The sequence below is a fragment of the Parus major genome, chromosome 7 (assembly GCF_001522545.3).
Source record: "Parus major isolate Abel chromosome 7, Parus_major1.1, whole genome shotgun sequence".
NCBI classification, from domain to species: Eukaryota; Metazoa; Chordata; class Aves; order Passeriformes; family Paridae; genus Parus; species Parus major.
Window position 1 is genome coordinate 20,861,216 of NC_031776.1, and position 12,935 is coordinate 20,874,150.

The window sequence follows — 12,935 nt, forward strand, 5'->3', positions numbered from 1 at the left end:
GGGTATGGCTTTGCTTATCAGAAAGTCTTTCAGGGTTAATGCTCTTTGAATCTACTCCTCTCTCAGAATCTGAGACAAGCTAGAGCACCTGAACATGCAGGATTTTAGAGTCTTTAAGGCTGTTCCTTTACAAAAGGACAGTCACATCTAAAACCAGAAAAATCTTACATTTTTTTCTCAAGTCTGTTTTCAAGAGCACAGATACAAGAACAAGATTGAAAATGCGACCTTTAGAAAATTAGTTTCTATTTCACTGCAGTTTAAAGACTAAATCTCTTATCTGAGCCACGATCTCTGTGGATGCTCTTTGTTCAGAGGGTTGTATTTACATCATCTATCATACCACCAAAGAGAGCAACATCCACCCCAAAAATTACAGCTCCTGTGTACCCAGGGGCTGTGAATGTACCACATCAGGTTCCTCTTTTTCTTCAGGCTTTCACAGCCTGGACAGCAGAGTCATATGGCAAGAAAAGCCGCCAGTACATCCTCCTCCCATGCACCACAGATTTCTGTGACAGCATCCTTTTGTCCATGTGAAGGGTGGAAGACAAACAAGAACTACACTATTTTCACTGTCAGTGAAATATCATCAAAATGACCACATTTGTGGGCTGCTCCATGGGTGTCTGAAATGAAGGTTCTCTGGTCATCAGCTGCTCAGAGTGGTTTTTGCAGTACAGGGAAAGGAACACTGAAAGGCAGCATGCTATTTCAGGGTGACAAAATTAAAAAATGTGTATCACTATAAGTGTTCTCTTACTGCATCTGTTCACCTTGACACAATGACTATCTGTTTCAAACATGGGTTTTTGAAAAGTATATTTAGAAATGGGCAGAATATAATTCTGTATTTTAAAAAAGAAGTCTAGGAATAAATTCAGTTTGACATCTGAATACACTACACTATTTAAATACACTATTTTAAATACAGAGTAAATTTAAAATTCTAATATTTTGGATTTTAATGAAGACACTTTATATTCTTATTTGAAATTTCTTCTCGTTCTGTCTCCCTGAAAACTACACAAGGTCAACTCATTTGGGTTCCAAGGTGACACCATTTTGAATTGGAAGACAAAATCAAGGAAAAGGTTGGGGACAAGGTCTTACCTTTGGGGAATGAGCTTCTAGAGTGATTAGGAAGGGGAGCTTATGACAGAAGTGTGATTCAAAACAATTAAATAGAAAATAGTTAAATTTTAAATTTATGGAAGCAAAGGAAAAAATTCTCCTAGAAAATCACACTGTTCTTTAATTTAATGTCTTCTTATTCCTGTGTAGTATAGATAAAATACTGCAGCTTCATTTTACAGGACTAAAATTTAAAATTACTTAACTGTTTTGAGTACAAGTGAAGTAGGCAGAAAAATTTAAAGAAATGATGCAATCATAAAATTATTTTCACTCCAAAATTATTAGATTGCATTCAGAGTACTGGGTTCTTCATACAGCTATTTCCAGGGCAGTGATGATCACTTCTTTTTCAGGAGGAAAGAACAAAAGCAAGCAGAACAAACACAACAGCTGTTGTGCAATATCCAGGTGGAGGCTGGTGGTTCATTACACAAGCATCAGGCATGCTCAACTTCATTTTCCACTGGAGCATAACTAATTACCATGCAAATATTTGTGATTTTTGTTTTTAAATAAAAAGTGAATTTGTGTCTTCAGCTCAGAGTATTATGACTGGACATAAGAAATAAAACTGCAAAATGCTAAGAATCTTTCTAACCCCTGGCAAAATATTCTAAAATTGGTTTGACACCAATATAGTAAGTACAATGAAGTAAAAAAAAATTAAGACCTTTTAGAAGGAAAGCTTGACTCCTTATCTTTTGCATTCTCTGAGGATATCAACAATGTCTTCCACACAGCAGTTTTTGCCATTTCATCAGAAATGTTTATCACAGATGGGTCATCTCTAAACAAGAATGAAAGTAAACACACAATAAAACAATCAGCAGTCTTGTTACTTATTAACTCAATAAAAGTCCTTGAAAACTGATAGTGATGACAATAATTAAGTGCAATGTAAGTTAAGAAATTATGTTAAACTTCAGAAGTCCTGAACAATTACTTAAATACTCTCTCATAACAACTTAGCACTTTTTCAGTATTTTCTTCCTCCAACAGCAATTAATCACAGTAACATCAATAAAATTGATTGTGTCACTCACAACTAATAAACAAGAGAAAAATGACAAGTGTGAAATTCAATAATGCCCAAGATCTCACAGCATGTTAGTGGCATTGTTGGATTAAACATGAATCCCAAAAGGTCCTATGTATGACTCCACCTACTTTTAAAACAATTTTAAAAGCAATCAAATGCCTTAACAAAATAAAATATTCAAGAGATCTAATAAAAATGCCCCAATTAATCAAAATAATCAGTAACCTTAAGTAGCACTTTGTAGCCATTATGCTCTGTGCTTTACCTGGACTGCTCCAAACATGCATTAATACACTTAAGAATAATAAAGTCTTAAGTGTTTCAAGGGGTACATTATTCCTGACTTCATAGTTACATATACTTGGCATTCAGCAAGCCCTCAGTAAACTTGCTGTTGTGTGTTTTGGGGAACCACTTTGACCACCAGAAACTTGACTCTTGTTTTTTAGCTACAGGGCTGCAACCCTTACAGTAGAGTCAGGTATTGTCCAGCAACTCTACCAATGTCAACACACAGTGGAGAGCAACAGAGATGACACTGGAAAATAAATTAAGCTACATATTGCTAATACAAATTACAACAAAAAGGTATGGACAAAACAAGAAAAAAAACCAGACCATTAGTAGTGTGATAAGTCAAAAGGAATAGGCTGCGATTTCTCAGAGACACAGTTACAAATCTCCTGATTTGCATTAGGAGACATTAGGGTAACTTTGTGTTAAAATGTTAGAGAGAAGACCACTCTAAGATAGTGTTCCTATCAACTCCCATTACTGAAGAGGCTACAGCCACCAGATATTTCGAATCTTTTATTAAGAATTTCTTTCTGAAAACTTTAAATTATATTAATTCCTTATGGGTTGGCAATATGTACTACTACTATCTATAACATAAATGTTCATGCTTTTTCAGTTTGTCAACCCTGCATTGTGCCTTATCTACTGGGGACAGCTCTTGATTCACTCATTATCATACATAATATGATTTAATCAGAATGTTTTAGAATGTAATATTGTAAGAACCTAGTTTTTCTGCAACATATTCAGAACCTTTCCTGGATCCCTGCGTGCATCAGGGTGAAGGGTTTGACCTGCTCTGCATGTTCCTTTTACACTGTGCATGTCAGAAGCCAAAGTTCATTGTGAACAGCCTGATCCTGCAGTCCTGCCCAACGGAAAACTTCCAACTAGTGTGTCTTTTTCCTAGGGAATGTGAGACCATGTGGAAAGACTAGAAAAGAGCTGATCTTGTTAAATGCTGCAGTGTATGGTTCAGTTCACCTATCTATACCGGACAAACACCCTCCTGATATTAATATGCATTAAGAATAAATATTGTGGCATGTTTACTTTATTTGATTGCAACTCACCTAAAAGAGGAAAGGTATATTTTACCTGTAATGTCCTTCTAGTGGTAACTGAACAGTCCCTTCCTCTTCCATTGCTAACATACTTTGCTCTTCCTAGAACAAAGGAATTTAGACATGAGACAGGATATGAAACTGTGAAGGGGAAATTTGAATACTGTAATCATCTTTCCATTTTCTTTAATATTAAGTATTTATTTTAAATTCTTAAGGTAAGATACTTGTCAAGTTTTACTTTAAATAGTTGATATTTAAAACCTTCTATTTTAAAAGATGTATCTTCACTTAATGCTATTTTCCAATGCCAAATATAGCAATGTTTTGTAACAATAAAGAGGAAAATTAGTAACAGTGAGTGAACAACTGTCTGATGAGTTTTAAAGAACACTGATAACAGGATATATGTTGATATTGATGTTTACATGCAAAAATTAGGGAAGATGTTTTATGTTTGCTCACACAGTTTTAATACTGATAATACTGATTTTTCAGTGAAAGGTAGTGAAACAAGAGACCCAAAATTAGTTTTCCCTTGAAGAGAATTAGGAGATAAATCTACCAAAAACTTCACGTAAAGTAATTTAAAATTTAGCAAATCTGTCTTAGCAGGAGGGGAGAACAGATCACCTCTCAAGCTCCATGTCCTGCCTGCAAGAGCAAAGGAAAACAAGTCCTCCAGAAGAGGATTCTCAACATCCACACCCTTTAGGCCAGGATAACCACAGCTAGCAGGTTAAGTCTTGGCAGGAGCGTAACCATCAAATCCTGCTCTAAACTTGCACTGTGTGTGAGCCCAACAGACACCCAGAGACCTGCACAACTTGCTTCCCTTTAGTAGATGGCTTTATAACAGTTTTCACCAGTGCCTGTCTGAAAGCATGGGTTGGCTGAAAAGATAATTTATCTTTTTCTGGCAGATCACCAAAGCCCCACATGCACCATAAACACCGAGTGTTGCTATTAGCTGCAAGAGCCAGTACAGTTTTCCAAAATAGTAGTTCTCTCTGCTCAGAAATTTGTTCCTTCAATGTTTTATTATTACAACTATTTCAAAAGTCACAATATTTTTTTTTCTTCAAATGTGAAAGTCCTTTGTTCATTCTTGTCTCAGAAAGACTTCATTGATTAACATCAAAGTGGCTTCCAAAGGAGGTCTGTGAGGAGAAAGCACGTATCATATCCACTATAAATGTACAAAGCCCTGTAAAAAAGATGGCCTAAAAATATAAAAACAACTTAAGTGAAGAAATTAGGATCCAATCAAGTAAGTTTCAGATCCTGTCAACTATATTTCTGAATATTCTTGTGGGTAGAATACTTCTATTTTTAAAAGCTGTGTGATAGCAACTCTCCAATTAATTCCTTAGGCTACATGTCAGAAGTTTTTTATTACTAGTTAATTTTGTCATTTCCAGGCTTCACAGCTTCATAAGTTTTTGACAGTTGAACAGTTTTAATAATAGCTCTAAATATTTAGAAATGCCAAAATATGTAAAAATAACCTCTCAAAATAGACAGTGAATGAAACAAAGTAACACCAGTAGATTTTCCCAGTTTTGTTTTCTGATGCCATCCTATCAAGCAAGGGAAGGAAAGTGACATATAACCAAAACATAAGGATAACAAGGAATTCTTTCCAATAACCAGACCCACAAGAAGACAGCTACCTTGGTTACTTCTGGTTACTCTGAATTGTGATGACAACAGACACCATAATGAAACAGCTCTCTGGTCTGCTTTGATTCAAGGGAGAAAACAATGACTCACATATTTTAATTTCAGCCTGGTACTTTTACAGGCACATACTAAATAGTAAATAATCATCTTGATAGTTCTTACAGGTAAAATCATTTCCCCAAAATATATTCCCTGACAGTATGTTGAATGTGTCAAGAAAATCGAAATTAAGAGTTCTTCAGGTTACAGATGAGGTAGGGAGCTGTCAAAGGCCACAGAAGAATCAATCCTAAAGGCAGAGTAATCTTGTTTGTACAGTTACACATTCAAATTATTAGCTCGTGTCCTATTTCTGCAAATAAAGCTACTAATGGGAATCCTTAAGGCACACATTTCACTGGTCTTGGATCACGTCTCAGGGATAATTTCCAAGTTAGGGAATTATCTGAAAATGCATTCTCTGAAAGGAGATGAGGAGTCCAGATCTGAAGCAGCCAGTTGGGTGGATGCCACAGGATGCAAGTCAGCATCTGAGCATTTGGTTAATAGGGTTAGCAGTGTCACTGACCTTTTCATTACAAAGACAATTGTTTCTGCAGTGGCAGGAGGACAGCTGTGGCCCAGAGTGTAACTGGGACACTGCACAGGGTTACAACACTGCTGGGCACAAAGGGGCACTCAGTGATGCCGTGTAAGTGCCCTGTGTAAGGCTCAGAGGCAGCTGGGACACCCACAGGCCTTACATTCTGTCCTTCTCTCCTCAGCATCTCCTGCAGGGATGAGACCTTGTCCAGTGCAGCATCCAAGTGCCCCAGGGCTAGGATCTGAGGGCTTTCCTGCAGGTTCATCCCTGCACACCATCAGTGGGTCTCAGAAACAATCCCCAGGAGTACTGTGGGTAGTATTTTATATGACAGTATGGTAGCCTAAGGATCTACATCCCCACCTTAAGATTTGTAACCTTAAAAGCACTTACACAAAATATGACAATATTACTCTTAGATACTGTTAACAAGTCTGTCTGGTGCAAGGAATGTGCCTGGCAGAATTTTCTCTAAATGTCCAAAGGAGAAATTGATAAATTGTTACACACAAAAAAACCTGAAACCATGACCCACCTCTTTCTCAGCATCTTCCAGTTTCTTTTTCTTGCTCTCAGGCATCAAATCATCTAACCAACTGAGCTCCCGCTTGGTAAAAAAGAAATCCATAAGTTTTCGGACAAATACCAAAGCTAGGACCTGCAAAGATATTAATTCAAAGAATTAGGAAATTAAGCAGGTAAAACTGACAAATACACTTGTAGAAAAATTCTTTCAAAAGTGACCAGTTTGTAGCTAAAATTTTATCTTTTAATTTGAGTAAGCTAACAGCTGCTATTCCTTTGTTCACACATAGTATGGCTTGAAGCATTTAACATTCACTGAGGTCAGTAAATATGTTCTATTTTCTATTAGTCACAGAATCATCAGAGAAATCATTTGAGCAGCAAACCATCGTTATTTCTCTCAAGACACAGAACTTGTAGGCTTCTCAGTTCAATAAACAGTCTTCCTTAATAAGTGAATGTTCTTTCTGTTACAGGATTTAGTAATATTCCTTAAATAAAAAATAACAAATAAAATTCAGTATTTTTTCTTTACGACAGTAATTTTCCCTAAGAGACTATAAGTTGGAATATCCACACATAGGACTCAAAACATGTTTAATGTCAAAGTTTTCATTACTTAATACATTATAAATTGTCCCTGAACACAGAATCAAAGCAATATTATAATTAACAGACCAAAATTATTTTTTTCTTCAATAATAATTATCCACAAGTGAAAAGGGATTTTTAGAGGAGGAAAAAAAAAAAGTTCATACCATCATAGGAAAGACAATGGCAGCTCTTGAAACCTTTATAATCCAGAGAAGCACAAGACAACTCAGCTGAATTATAGTGAAGAGATGGACCTTTCTAAGAGGAACATGTCTTAGATAAATAAAATCTGGCTGGTGCTTTGCAGGCATCCAGAATAACTTTATCCTGTCAAAAAGCTGAAAGAGAAAATTTTAAAAGTTTGGATCAAAATGAGGTGTAGGATCATCTATTCTGGCGTTCACGCACTGCCTAAGAGTTCCTGAATATCCAAAGAATCTGGCTTGTTACTCTAAAGGCAGAACCAACATCATTTCAGCAGCACAGAAGAGACTCCCTCAGTTACAATCATAAGCCTTTAATATAACTAGTCTAGCAGTGGCAAAGGACTCATCTTCCAGCCCCTGAGCCCCAGAGTATGAATGGGAAATGTGTCACTTAGGCAAAGTTTAACTACTTGGTTAGTCATACTTCAGTTCCTTTCCATTTTAATACACGTGTGTCTCCCTAGGTTGTACTGCAGATGTGCTGAGACATTGGATTCCACTGAATTACATTCCATATTGCCATCCTGCAGGAAACCCCTGTCCACTGGATGTTACACACATCGTTACACACAAAGAAGGTGGTTACTTTGAAGCAATACTGCTAATCATGATCTCCTTAACACCAGGCAAAGCCAGACTTCAGAGTGGTCATGAAACAATTGTGAATCCAACTGAATGGAAGCTGGCTGAACCTGTTGGGCATATGCACCATCACACTGCTTTCCTAATACATCCCAGACTCGTCTTTCAACAACTGAGCTCTGCCTCCCTTACCACATAACATGCTGCTCATGGAGAGACCTCTGCAGTCTTTTATTTCCTGTGAATGAAAAACTTTTCTTTTACTTCACCAGACACTTTATCTCAGGCTGTTTTCTTCTCCATATTTCACTTTATTCACAAAACCAGAAACAAAAAGGAAAAAGAAAAAAAAAAAAGAAAAGAAAAAAAAAAAAAAAAAAAAAAAAAAAAAGGAATGAATGCCAGAAAGCTGATTGCCATGCTGCTAGGAATCTATGTGAGAGGTTCCTATTTTTCAGGTCTATTTGGCTCCATACTGACCTGAGACATTTATGTCATGGCACAGTGATGATGGTGATACATCAATTCTCCCTGCATGGATGAGCCATGCTATATTCACACAGCCTTCAGCAATGTCAAGTTTTGGAAATTTTTATTGAGCCTGTGCAAACTGCATTTTTTTAAAGGCTTATAATTTGGCCAGATTTGAGCAGATTTCTTTTTCACAGAAACAGCAAAAAGCACATCCTCCCACAAAAGCCATCTTATCAAATCTCCATTCCTTGTCCCAGCATGGGGGAGGGAGATAAGGAGGGGGATGCTATCACTTTTCCAAGTAAAGATAGCCAGATTTCAGCATGCCTTAAAAACACTCCTCAATAGTGTAGCGTACTTTCTCATACCCCTGTTCTGAGAAACAGCTGAACCATATTAAATTGAAATTATTTAAACCTCAGAAAAGCCAAACTATACTTCTGAGAATATCAACCCAAAGGATGAGACAGGCAAAATTATAAAAGAAGAGTCTCTGAATAGAGAGCACCAGTCAAAAAAAAAAAAAAAGTTCCCAGCTTTGACTATAAATGGAGGTAACTTGCAACCAAATATAATGAAAAAAAAAATCAGAGATTTCCTTTCCTTTTTGTATTTGACCTTTTGCACAGTATAACTTCTGTTTTCACCGTGTGGTTGCTCTTTCTCAATTGTCTCAGAAGGTGTGTCAATGCCTCGTGGGCTTAAGAATTTGACACTCTGCCATTTAATTCTGCAGTCAGCCAACAGAAACAGAAGCCAAACCTGAACGCTGGAATGCCGGCTTCTGCCAGCTACTCCTACTTAAGGCCATGGCAGGAATGCTGCCCTTCCACTAGACTTGACCCTTCATCCCTGAAGTAATGTGGCTTGCAACTGTTCCCCTGCCCTGCCTGGAGTATTTATTTGCACAGGAAAGACCTTCAAAATTTCACTTATGTTAGGACAAGTTAGCCCTAATGGCAAAGTTCAAGGTAAGTGTAGCCCTGCAAAGGAACTTGGAATAGGCAGCATGCAAGCAAGGGAATGGGGAGGCAGTACAGAGGGAACAGCTCCTGAATTATTACTCAGTTTTTAGGCTCAGCAAAATTCCCTTGAAAACAAGAAAGAACAGAAAAATCAGTACACAAAAAATAGGAAAAAAAAAAAAAAAAAGGGGGATCACATTACCTAAAGGGAATACTCTACTTAGAGAGAATCTATTTTCCTTTTTAAGTAAGTCACTTTCAAAAATTTAAGGTTGGAAACATTCCTTTAAGATCGGACACAAAAGCTAAATAATATAATAAGAGCTCTATTTTTTATAGAAAATTTATCAATAACAGACTCATCATAAATCCATTTTACCTGAATTCCCTTTAGAGATGAAGCACCCATGTAAAGAAACACTCCATAAAGTACTGGCATAGGAATAAACTGCACAAACAACCAGAGAAAAGGAAGAGCATATTAAATACTACTTAACAATTTTAAATACTTCTAGAAAGACATTCAAAACAGTTGAAACACAAAGTGCCATATGCCTGCATTAATCAGACAAGTTGTAAATTCAGAGTCAATTATAAATTAATAATGTTTCTCAGAGTATAAAGCAAAAGAAGAATCTGGCTCTGTAGCTTTATTTTCCTCTCACAGCCCTATATTGTAATATACTTAATTTCCTATTAATAAAATTAACAGAACTACACAAAAACATGAAAGCCTTAATATATACTTAAATTCTTTACTTTAAAGACTGCTCAGAAAAATGTTCAAGAGACGCAAAATGCTTCTTACTGCTAAAAGTAATATTTTTTGCTGTAAGCACTTAAAAATGGGTGAATGACTCTAAGGAATGATTTATTTTTTTTTAAAGGCTATTTTAAATGTTCAGGTTCTCAGCATATACTGTGTAGGCTAACAAGTATGTCCACAGAAAAGAAAGTAAAAATACTAAATACACAAAATGTGTGTGTGTTTTCAAAGTGAAGGCTTTATGATATACTTAATAAAATACTGCTGGGAAGTATAAGTTTTAAGGGCTTATTGCCTTCACTGCGACAACATGCAAGACTAAGTTCTGGATTAACTAAAACCCGTGCCAAAACTCTCACTGGTTTCATAGAGGCCAGATAATTCTTTAAAAAGTAAGAAGTGTATAGATGGTATTATATGCCTGTAACTAGAGACCCTTTTTCAGAACACTGGTGAGCTGTGTTGAGTATGCAGGAAACATGAGATCATTTTCATTTCCAAGAAACAAACCATAGAACTTCTCTTGCAACTGTGAAAATATTTTTAAATTACTCAGAAACCATAAAATGTTTTTAAATTATTTAATAAATTTTAAATTGGTATAATGAGATTATTTCATTTTAATTTGCCACTGACCCACAGTATTGACAAAGCGTTAATCTTCATCTACTACAGCTCAGTGGCAGAACTACCTTTAACTTCAGTCAGGCCAGATTTTCATCAAAATGTTTTTATTTAAAAAGTGCTAGAAATCCCTATGAACTTAATGAAGCAAAATTAGAACTCCACTTTAGACTCTCCTTGAGTAACATTATGCTAGTTAGTAATGTCCCTGGAAAGAGCATTCATTAAGTAATACAGTAACAGTGAAATGTTCAGTGTAGTATTCTTTAACTTTCCCTTACTTCCTCAAATTACCTTTAGAATACTTGTCAAAAAGACAGATGAGCCCATAAGGATAAAAATCATGAGCCCTGTGACTCTTTGCTCCCGGATTCCAAGAAATTTTGGCTGCTCCCCTGGAGCGGAGCACTCTGATTCCAGTTTTAAGCTGTTCACATGGGAAATAGAGAGGACAGTGGCTGCAACAAACCACGGCAATCCCATAATAGAGCACACTCCAAGCATCACTGCCACCATGAGTAGGTCGAGGTGGTATCCACATCCTTTCTGTTAAAAAAAGTAAGGATGGAAAGAAGATGTAAAATGACATCTGAATTAAGGAGAACACTCCTGGCAGGTATTCCTAATGAACAGCTAGAGACAATTAAAAATTTCAGACTCATATTAAAAAAATAGCTTCCTTCTATGTGTTATCCAGGTTGGGTCACTAGGGATGGCAGACTTGTTATCTAAGAGGAACTTGTGTAGAGCACACTCAGTGCTCAGTGTTGCTGTACTCCTTCCAGTTATGAGTTAAGTGTACCACAAATCCACTCTACAATGGGGACCAAACAGCTTTCCTGCTTATAAAATGGATACTGCTAAGACACTGGAAAATTCATATATTCTCTGTTTTAATGAAGTCTCTTCCGTGGGCAACAGTAAGCAGAATATCCAGCTGCGTTGCCTGCTTCCCACTGCACTAACCTTAGTGCACCCTCCATCCATCCTTACAAAGAGATGGAAAAGTATGTATTTTTATTGCTCCCTACATAAAAATCCATGACATTTGTAAAGTAAGATACATTAAATTAAAATATAAAATCAGGTACTGCTTTATCGGTTTTCTTATTCAAACATAGCATCATCATAGACATATGAAAAATTAATACAAAACCTTTGGGTTTGGATCACTTCTGTAGTGGTGAAATGATACATAAATTTACCAACAGGTGGATAATGGTTTGTTTTTGTGCATAAAACCCTTTGGTCAAATCTTAGATAAATTTTAAAACGTGCAATTACAATCTTTACTTGAAAAAGAAAAATGCATCAATGCAACAAGCTTGGTTCTATAGATATCTGCTACCATAGCTGAGTGGGATATTTCACTTCAATTTTAGCAAGTATCCAGGACCCCCTCACAGCTGCAAGCAGCAGCTCAAGCTATTTTTCTTCAAAAAGTCAGGTAGTTAGCCACATCCACAAAACTTTGCAATATGGCAGCAAATCCAGTGTCATGGTCTGATGAAACAGCGATGTTCATGCAAACAATGTGAATATGTTGAACCATAATTTTGCCTGTAAACCCATGCAAATGCCTTTTGACATAAAAAAAGTAACTAAACTAAACTTGGAAGGGTTTGCTACAGAGACTGCCAAAAGCTGAAATGTGCACTATCCAGAATTTGCTATGGGAAGTATAAAAAAAGAGGGGAAAATGAGTTGGAAGCAAACAAATCATTTCTTTATGAAGACAACTTTTACTTCTAAAATGGGAAGCGTCTGGGTTTATGAAAATGTAAGCCACATATCAAAATGAAAATGCCATCTTATTTGCTTACATTATTTAAAAAGGGGGGAAAGTAAAGAAAATGAAGAGAATCAACTCTAGCAACCTTCCCTCAATCCCCAAAAGTGCTTATGAGTCTTATCTCCAAGACACATCTTGACAAACTCAGAGATGTGTCAAACACAGATATTAGTTACAGGCACAATGCACTCAAAGAAAGAGTTTAATTCTAAATCCTAACAGAGACACCTTTTTTTACCTTCTGACACATTTATGAGGAATGTATCTGCTAATGCATACAGAATCCGAGAGCATTTCCTCACATTCATACATGATCTGAGGAACCTGACATATGGGAAGAAAAGGAAGCATAGCAACAGGTGATGCTACACCAGACCCCAGCAAAACTAAAACGCAGCAAGACAAGGGGGCAGCCAGGAGGACCATCTGACTCCCAGATGCCAGTGCTGAAAAAACACATTCCAAAGCTTGGCAGCAAATTCCTGCATCTGTCAAGTTAACCACATGCAATGCTATGGATTGACATGAAGAGCCAGGCTGACAAAGAGGGCAAAAAAAGAACATATCAAATGTCACAATCATCCAAGAAGAGGCAATGCAAAGT

General features: G+C 36.6%; 1 protein-coding gene across 9 annotated transcripts in view; it reads right to left on the reverse strand.

Annotated features, from left to right (window-relative positions):
- SLC4A10 (solute carrier family 4 member 10) overlaps positions 1-12,935 on the reverse strand; it is a 171,431-nt gene that overhangs the window by 4,880 nt on the left and 153,616 nt on the right. For 7 of the 9 annotated variants that reach the window (XR_004498203.1, XM_015634510.3, XM_015634509.2 and 4 more), the window contains 6 exons: positions 10,834-11,085; positions 9,529-9,597; positions 7,087-7,260; positions 6,339-6,461; positions 3,572-3,639; positions 1,808-1,924 (listed from right to left, as the gene is read on the reverse strand). Coding sequence is in view for 8 of the 9 variants with exons in the window: in XM_015634510.3 (XP_015489996.1) it covers positions 1,808-1,924; positions 3,572-3,639; positions 6,339-6,461; positions 7,087-7,260; positions 9,529-9,597; positions 10,834-11,085 (803 nt within the window). In the remaining variant the exon portion in view is untranslated. Of the gene's footprint in view, positions 1-1,800; positions 1,925-3,571; positions 3,640-6,338; positions 6,462-7,086; positions 7,261-9,528; positions 9,598-10,833; positions 11,086-12,935 lie in introns of those variants that run through there. The other 2 variants (XM_015634514.2, XM_015634512.2) reach the window with 1 other exon arrangement.